This window comes from Eurytemora carolleeae, unplaced genomic scaffold, assembly GCF_000591075.1.
Source record: "Eurytemora carolleeae unplaced genomic scaffold, Eaff_2.0 scaffold2030, whole genome shotgun sequence".
Classification (NCBI taxonomy): Eukaryota; Metazoa; Arthropoda; class Copepoda; order Calanoida; family Temoridae; genus Eurytemora; species Eurytemora carolleeae.
The window spans coordinates 1,444-11,642 of NW_019402167.1; the positions used below are offsets into that span (position 1 = coordinate 1,444).

The window sequence follows — 10,199 nt, forward strand, 5'->3', positions numbered from 1 at the left end:
ACTATGTCGTATTTGTAAATACACGGTGACAGGCTCATAAACCTCTTCTTTTGTATTTATTCAATTTCCGCGAAATGTCCGGACACAAAAACTTGAAAAGAATGAAGAGATGTGATATGGGGGGTTGAGGGGGGGGGGAATTTTTGACGGGCTGTGATGGGGGAATTAAGAAGGGAATTTAAAAACTGTAAGGGGATAAATTCAGGGGAAATAAAAGATAATAGAAATAGAAATTTATAATTTGCACCCAAGCCCAATTTTTGCAACTTGATGGTGTAAATATTTGATATTTCAAGCTTTGGCTATTTGATCTCTTGATGAGGTTACGAAGATTAGAAAATTAGAGTTGACTAATTTATTGTTCAAGACAGATTAATAACTTCATTAATTTAAGACGCTCATAAAATGTAATTTAAAAAAATGACAATAATTATTTTTTCTATTTTAGGATTCCAACCTCGTCCCATAGTGCCGCCCAGCAATATAACAGTACAGCAGCACTATTAGGTTTACATACTGCCCCACCCCCCACACACCCACTCTCACCTACATACCTACATCTCAGGTATATAATAATCAAACATTTTACTAAAATTTAAATTTTCTTTTCATAATTTATTTCATGAAGCGTCGATGGAATACAAGCTAAAAGTCCTGTACAAAAGCAAAAATGATGGAATACAAGCTAATTGTCCTGTACAAAAGCAAAAATGATTGTATATTTCTGTTATTCCATTTTAAAATCTAAAAATTTTAAGTTCAAATTGCGGCAATATCTTCCCCACGGTTGACTTATTAAATGATTAAATGTTGGCAATGTAAACCGGGTATGTAACTGTCTTAAAGAAATGGGATTTGAAAATGTTTAAAAATAAAAAAAACATTATTTTGTTTAGTCCTCCTTCTTCCCTTCGTCTTCCATCCCACGCAGATTATCTAACCGCGGCAAGTGCGCTTCAAGCGAGTGCGCTCGCGAGCAGTGAGTTCGAAGCTGCCCGGCTCGGTTCACCGAGTCTAAGGAACAGCTTTAGGAACAGGAAACGTGCATTGAGCGCGTCTCCATATTCAGATATAGATATAAATGCTATGATAAGGTTTGTATTATTATTATTATTATTATTATTATTATTATTATTATTATTATTATTATTATTATTATTATTATTATTATTATTATTATTATTATTATTATTATTATTATTATTATTATTATTATTATTATTATTATTATTATTATTATTATTATTATTATTATTATTATTATTATTATTATTATTATTATTATTATTATTATTATTATTATTATTATTATTATTATTATTATTATTATTATTATTATTATTATTATTATTATTATTATTATTATTATTATTATTATTATTATTATTATTATTATTATTATTATTATTATTATTATTATTATTATTATTATTATTATTATTATTATTATTATTATTATTATTATTATTATTATTATTATTATTATTATTATTATTATTATTATTATTATTATTATTATTATTATTATTATTATTATTATTATTATTATTATTATTATTATTATTATTATTATTATTATTATTATTATTATTATTATTATTATTATTATTATTATTATTATTATTATTATTATTATTATTATTATTNAACAAGAATGTATTAGCACATTTTTGTAAAGAATAAATCTAAAAAGAAATCTGGGACTTTATTCCATTATTGAACGTTGAATTATATATATTTTTATATTGGGACATATATATATAAATATAAAATAAAAATTTAAAAATTGTTGGTACTTTTATATTGTTAATTTTTATATTGGTACTTTTTACATTAGAACTTTCTTTATTGGGAATATTTTTTGTTGGGAATTTTTATATTGGGACTTATAATGGTACTTTTTATATAGGGACTGGATTTTGGGATTTTAGAAAATTTAAAGTTTTAATTAAAAGTTTAAACTGGCTAAAAATTTAAACATATTGATAACTTTAAAACATAGAGACATATAAAAATATTGAAACCTTTCAAAATATCGGGATATATTGAGATGTTGGAATATGATTTTTTTTACATGGGACTTCTTGAAGTATTGGTTTGAGCCCTGTTTGAAGTTTTGGGAATAATGGAAATATTTTTGACATAATTCGATCAAAGAAAATGTAGACCGGGTAAATTTTAAATGAACCTCAAGCATCAATTTTCAACTTTCATTACTTAACTTTTCTCAAAAAAAGATTTTAAAAATGTGTTCATTTTGAACATATTATAAACTAATGAAATTTTGGCTGACATTACAGAATTTCATCTGAATTCATGCTAAAAAGGGCAAAAAACTGCAAAGAATGCACTAAAGAGAATTAAAATCGCAACTGCATGGACTTACAGGGAATATAAGAGTGATTTTTAAGAAACCATTCATGCTAATGCAATGCCCGATTCACAAGGGTGCCATTGAAACATTTATCTGATCAATAATGGGGGAAATATCGCCGCCGCTTTTCAGGGATTTAAAAGTACTTTAATTTAGATAATTCCTGTAATATATTTCCCTGCAGTAGAAATGAACAAATCACTTTGGTAGAGAAACCACAATTGAAAATAATCAGTTTTCAAAATTATAAACATTATTATCTAATTCATACTTGACCAAAACACATTTAAGGGTGCTGTTGTGAATCGAATATTCCCTTGAAACTATTTCTATATTTAATTTATTGATTGAATCCTAGTTAAGCCCTGAGGTTTGGTTTTATACCCCCGGGTTGAAACTATATATAATACCCCGGTGTGCAATGTCCATTTTAAGCACCATATATTCTGATATCTTCGTTGGGAGCTCCAGAAAGACCTATTCAGCTGTAAACTGAATTAAACCTCTCTCTTGTAGGTCTTTTTTGAACCACGTTTAATCTTTTTTGATCTTATTAAACGATTTAAAAAAACGTTTTAATGATTTTTTTTGGCAACCTTTCACAATGCGTTAACTAATTTTAGTTTTTATTCTTTTACTTTAAACTTTTTCAGACTTAGTCAAGGTCATTTTATCCTTGTAAGTCGGCTTTGATTTAATCTCTTAAAGGTCCGTGATATAATCAACCCCCCCCCCCCCGAGCTGATGCGCTCTCCAACTCCCTCTATTGTCATTATTGAGCAATTAGTGAGCTGGCCATTATCTTAAATACTGTTGTCGGTTCCTGATTAATCGATTTATACGTACTTAGACATGTCTATTATGTCTAATTCTAATATGGTTAAATAAAAACTTTAAACATTAAAGGATTCTGATCAAGGTAATAAATGTTTATCATATTTTTCTTTTCAAAAATAAGTTTTGTGGATAATTTGCGACTTGGATCCGGATCCAGACCCGAATCTGACAAAAAAAAACTTTAAAAAGGAAAAATTGGTTAAGCCTTCAAATTTGTCTAATTTTAAAGGATGATCTCTCTTTTGTTTATTTATAAAATGGAACCTAGTTGAAATTTTTATATTTAGATGGTATTTGAGTACTTGACATATAAAGAGTGTTCTGGATTTTATTATATTTTTACGAGAATTATTTGGTTCATTTTTCTTTCCGTATCTATTATTTAATCAAGTTAGGTTGTAGCGTATAATTGAAGAGATTTGAATGACTTTGCATAATAATCTCTATCTTCCCTTACCCCTCTGGTGTGGGAAGCTGGAATCTCCATTGTTAAGTATACGACTACTCTATCAAAGAAGAAAAAAAACCCGGAATTTTCAAACAATTTCTAAACTGGGTCTGCTTACTTTTTTCCGAAACATTTTTAACATGATTTAAATGCTATCAACATTATAAATGATTATTTTTTTAATGTTAAACTACCCCTATCGCGTTTAATGTTTTTTGGAGAGTTACAAAAACCTTTTTTTGTCCTAATACCCTAAAAACATCCAAAAACTTGAGTCATTGAATGGTTTTTGAATCGAGGAAAACAAACTCAAGTTTCATAAAGAGTTATAATATCAATATTAAAGATAGCAATGCCCGGTTTACAACAGTACCCTAAAGCTGATGAAGAATGAATTAGATATCTATGTTTTTCATTTTGAAAACTCACGTTTTTAAAATGTGGGTTCTCTTTAACATTAACTTGCGCATTTCTTTTCAGGAAAATACATAGGTCCATATTCAGAATTAAACACTTTTAAAAACGACAATATCTTCCACATTTTTTATCAGATACAAGGCTACCGTTGTGAATCGGACATTGCCATCTTTGCATGTAGGGTCCCTCAAAATTTAGCTTACAGTCCCTTTAAATAAAATTTTTTATTTAGGTGCTGGCAGCCCTGCCCACCTTGCAGCTACCCTTCAGTCTGCTCATCTTCAACAGCTACAGCAGCTACAGTCACACATCATGCGTAGTGCAGAACTTCGTAGTGCAGAGCTACGCAGTGCAGAGTTACGTAGTTCACCGTTCCTTTCCCCGCAGAGTTCGCTCTTACACTCATCTGCTCTACACTCTGCACAAACTGGTAAATACAGTGGTAACCATTTACAATGGAATGCACGTCATTTTTGTTAATTTTTATAATTCTGAGACGTTTGAATTTGTATTTGTTATACTTTTGTTATTTCTAAGCTTAGTATCTCAAGCCACATTTTCATGGATACAGGAGTTGATATTTACAAAAGCCTGATTGGTATTTTCAATTATATTAAAAACGGAGACACCAATCATTCAGTTTTAGGATGTACATTTCTGTTAATATTAAAAATTCACCAAAAAATGTCAACTTTTGTTTTTTAGGTTATTTTCCTATTTTTGGAAGCTCTGGATCTCCTTTTACTCCAGTCTCAAAGGTAAACAAAATAAATTAAACAAATTGTTATTGTTTACAATTTTGATATTGTTACAATTTTGATATTGTTTACAATCTTGTTATTGTTTACAATATTATTATTGTTTACAATCTTGTTATTGTTTACAATCTTGTTATTGTTTACAATTTTGATATTGTTTACAATCTTGTTATTGTTTACAATCTTGTTATTGTTTACAATTTTGATATTGTTTAGAATCTTGTTATTGTTTACTATCTTGTTATTGTTTACAATCTTGTTATTGTTTACAATCTTGTTATTGTTTACAATCTTGTTATTGTTTACAATCTTGTTATTGTTTACAATCTTGCTATTGTTTACAATCTTGTTATTGTTTACAATCTTGTTATTGTTTACAGGAGAGCAGAGAACCAGTTTACCAGCAGAAACTAGAGTCGTCTTCCAATGTAGTTTCGTCGACAATGCAAGACGAAGACGAGAAAATGAATATTAAGGTAAAACCCACAATAGACCTGATCATAACACAATAGACCTGATCATAACACAATAGACCTGATCATAACACCTCAACAAAGATACTTAAAAATTGTCAGCGAATCCTTATTACTTAAATTTACTCAACATTAGAGTATGGGTATACACTATACATCATTATCACTAGAGTACTTTTAGAACCCCCTAACTGTAAATAATGATGTAAACCTTTGATATTTTAAACTTAGATTATTTGATCTGACAAAATACCATTGGGTTGCAAAGATATAGAGACTAGAATATTAGAGTTTGTGGCAAAGTCTCAATTCTTTAACATTGAACAATGAATAAGTAGCTCTGTTCAAAGAATAGATTATACTGAACTTTAATCATTTTATTTCATAGTTTAAGTTCTTAACACTGAGTTAAATGTTACCAAAAAAAATGATGAATAAAAATCGCTTAATTATTATGTAAAATGATGAATAAAACCACATAATTATTACGTAAAATGATGAATAAAAATCACATAATTATTATGTAAAATGATGAATAAAAACCACATAATTATTACGTAAAATGATGAATAAAAATCACATAATTATTACGTAAAATGATGAATAAAAAATACGTAATTATTACCTAAAATGATGAATAAAAATCACATAATTATTACGTAAAATGATGAATAAAAATCACATAATTATTACTTAAAATGATGAATAAAAACCACATAATTATTACATAAAATGATGAATAAAAATCACAAAATTATTACGTAAAATGATGAATAAAAATCACATAATTATTACCCAAAATGATGAATAAAAATCACATAATTATTACGTAAAATGATGAATAAAAATCAAATAATTATTGCTTAAAATGATGAATAAAAATCACGTAATTATTACGTAAAATGATGAATGAAAATTACGTAATTATGACGTAAAATGATGTCACATATACGTTGAATTTACGTAATTTGGTGAATTGGGAAATATAGTTTTACGAAAGAATATTAATGATTGTCTCCCTGTTTAACTGACAGGAGATTCATATCATTTTAATTAAATTCTTCTACATTTAGTTTCAGAGAATTTGTAATTGGATGAAATCTTTATTTTAGCAATGGCCAGCTTAATTCATCGCATTTTTAGACGAAACAATTTTATCTAAATTCATTAATTTATGTATGCACATTCAAACATTCTCCCCTGTCAATTGATTAGGGGATTAAATATTTAAACGTTAAAAAGAATTCTTTTTAATTTTTAACGTTTTTATTCCTAAAGCTTGAAATTCCATGTTAAAAATTTGCAATACAAGTTTTACATCTTGTAGATAGTTAACTTATTTGAGTTTGGAATTTTACAAATTTTGTTTCAGCTTTTAAATACAATTCTCCTTAAGTTAGTTAATTATTGCTTTGTACTGAGGTAGTTTTTAAACCCTTGTTAATCTGTATTGATTGGGTTCAAGAAAGGGTTTTTTGAAAGATTTTAAACACCAGGGTCTAGCTTGAGGTCTAATATATGAGACAAGTAAAGATAAAGATTGTAAGATAATGTTACATGGTGTACACCCAGAACTAGTTTTCTCAGGGATTGTAAGATAATGTTACACGGTGTACACCGATTACTAGTTTTCTCAGGGATTGTAAGATAATGTTACACAGTGTACACTGATAACTAGTTTTCTCATGAACTGTAAGATAATGTTACACGGTGTACACTAATAACTAGTTTTCTCAGGGATTGTGAGATAATTTTACACAGTGTACACCGATTACTAGTTTTCTCATGGATTGTAAGATAATGTTACACTGTGTACACCGATTACTAGTTTTCTCAGGGATTGTAAGATAATGTTACACGGTGTACACTGATAACTAGTTTACTCAGGGATTGTAAAATAATGTTAAACGGTGTACACTGATAACTAGTTTTTTCATGGATAAAGGGAGAGAGAAAACTAAACTTTATTAATTGGTGTTTAAGGGACACTTAATGTAATTCCTAAAATTACACCAATTCACAACGGTGCCCTTTAAATCTAGAAAATACCTTTGATAGTTATATTTTCCTTTATCTATTAAATATTGTGCACAAAGACCCTTTAGAGTGACATAAAGATTTTAATTAAAAGGATACATTAAATAGTCGATGTACATGTTGTGTCACAAAAATATCCCACTGGACAAAAATATCTCTGGGTTTAATAAAGTTAGTTTTAGACTGTAATGAACTGAACTGTTGTCAATTGGACGACAATTGGAATTTTTAGGACATATATATTGTTTCATATAATTGGATTACGATTTACTACCAATCAATTCAATCCATTCAATCCTTTAAATACTTTGATCCAAGAGGCATTTAATTAACGCCTTTTCAACCTATATATTTTATTTTATAGCCCCCTTTCAATTAGACTGTATTGGGGTGTAAATGTTAAGTTCTTCCTCCCATCTATCTATCTATCTATCTATCTATCTATCTATCTATCTATCTATCTATCTATCTATCTATCTATCTATCTAGTTATGTTTTATATCTCACTAAAGCTTAAAGAAGTTATATGAAGTTATATTAGCGTCAAATATTCTCGACCTTGAAAACTCAAGTCTGCAATAAAGATACATAATAAGCCATGTTGGCAATTTTTTTTACTTTATGAAGAAAAATGTCCGCAAATTTTAATCAGGGGGTTACAGGACGGATGAAGATTATCAATTTCCTCCAAATTTCTCAGTTGCCTCGCCTTTGAATTTATCAATCCCCTCCGAATATATTAGCTGCCTCCGAATTATTTCAATATTTCCTCCGATTCTATCTATTTATTCCCTCTGAATATATCAATTGCCCCCCCAATCTGACACGTGCTACAAGATTTTTAATGCCTCCGAAAGCTTGTGGGATGCGTCCTGTATAAAAAACTGGTGTTTAAGGTTGAGGTTGATGGAGATGGAAAAGAAGAACCTGACTTTATTGAAACCCACTGCCACTGGACAAACTGTGATAAAGAATATGGAAATCAGGATGATTTAGTAAAGGTAATTTTGTAAAAAATATTTATTTTTAATCCCCCCCCTGCCCCCCTTCTTCCCATGACCTGTTATGCAAAACATCAGTTTTAAAGTAAAAAATAATATATCTATTTTCCTTGATAATGAAAAATTAAACAAATGGATAATTTTATTTTCAACTTTTCTCCAAATCTTCATTTTAATAATATTATTTATATTTTAGCACATAGCGAATGATCATATACATGCAAACAAGAAAAATTTTATCTGCCAGTGGAAGGACTGTTCAAGGTAATTGATTAATTGATTAATGGATTTATTTTGCCTTGGTTTGTAGATTCAGAGATATTATTTCTTATTCCACTAAACCAGAATTAGTTGGCATCAAGCATTGATTTAGTGCTCCATAGTTACTCTCCAGTTGATTGATTGATTGATTGATTGATTGATTGATTGATTGATTGATTGATTTATTGATTGATTGATTGATAAATTACTTGGATGGGATTATCTATTTATTAACCATTTGATTTTTTAGACAAGAAAAACCGTTTAAAGCCCAGTACATGCTGGTTGTACATATGAGAAGACATACTGGAGAGAAACCTCATAAATGCACGGTAATGCACTGCTTATTTTATACTTTAGTGTACTGTACTATACTGTACTGTACTGTATTGTATTTATTGTATTGTAATGTACTGTACTGTACTGTACTGTACTGTACTGAACTGAACTGTACTGTACTGTACTGTACTGTACTATAATGTACTTTACTGTACTGTAAATTAATGTCTATAGTGGGATATATTTTAACCAAAGTACATAATCACATGTTTGAATATATTGTACTGTGTTCCCTGACACCCCCTGTAGATCTAGAAGAACCCAAAGCCAGAAATTTAAAAAGAGTTTCGTTAAACGAAACTCCCAAGTTTCCTTTTTGAGGTCTTTACATTTGCGTAGATTTTAATTTAAGAAATCAGAAAACAAATATTTCTTAGCAAAAATATTGCTATCTACAAAACTGCTTTACCCTATTCATGAAACTTGGTTTCCGATACTGGGTTTCTTGACGATACTTTGTCTTAAGTTTCGGGCTCAGGACTAGCTCTGGGTATGAAAAATGACAGCTATATGCTTGGGATCTTTATCTGAGAACAAAACAAGACAATCATCACTTTCAAATTCTTATATTTTAGAGACAAATATGGAATTCAACCCCCCCCCTCTCCCTCCCCTTTATCTCAAATCCTGCTCATAGACAGATTTTTAGATTTTTATTTTCATTTATAGCTTGTCAGACGTGTAAACAGAAGCAATATATAATCATATTTATCAGGCTAACTGATGGAAAATCTACAAACTTAACATTTTATCCGACATTGTTGGAGTCAGGGGTTATACAATATACATGATACAGGGGTTATACAATGATACACGATAAGGATTTATACAAGGATACATGATACAGGGGTTATACAGGATACATNTTTTTAGTTTAAAATGTGATTTTTACTATTTTGTTATTTTTGACCTCGGACCAGATTTAATGAATAGTGAGAAGAAGTTGAATCATTTCTCTACTTGAAGTGGTTCAACTATGTCTCCAGAGTGCAACTACTTTTTGATATTTCATAAATCTGGCTCCTGTGTCCTTAAGTTGATTTCCCCCAGCAGGTGCCCTAGTTCCCCCCTACCTCCTGCATCAAACCATTAGTTTAACTAATCTAAACTGATCTACCTTGTTGAGATTAAGTTTGGACCTAAGATAGAACCTTGAGGGATTACTTTACTTTGATAAGTTACTGTTAGGACGTAGAGAGGAGGCTTATCTTAATGTTTCAAGGTTTCAGGAAAATGGGCTTGGTTGGGAGGGGG

General features: G+C 29.3%; 1 protein-coding gene across 1 annotated transcript in view; it reads left to right on the top strand.

The window, feature by feature from the left end:
- Nucleotides 1-448: 448 nt before the first annotated feature.
- The window catches only part of LOC111718058 (transcriptional activator cubitus interruptus), a gene marked incomplete at its 5' end in the record, with an annotated part of 20,755 nt that continues 11,004 nt past the window's right edge, over nucleotides 449-10,199 (top strand). Inside the window, 9 exon segments of the mRNA XM_023493548.1 lie at nucleotides 449-565; nucleotides 897-1,094; nucleotides 3,028-3,038; nucleotides 4,309-4,506; nucleotides 4,782-4,834; nucleotides 5,215-5,310; nucleotides 8,241-8,345; nucleotides 8,542-8,609; nucleotides 8,857-8,938. Of these exon segments, the coding sequence (XP_023349316.1) occupies nucleotides 449-565; nucleotides 897-1,094; nucleotides 3,028-3,038; nucleotides 4,309-4,506; nucleotides 4,782-4,834; nucleotides 5,215-5,310; nucleotides 8,241-8,345; nucleotides 8,542-8,609; nucleotides 8,857-8,938 (928 nt within the window).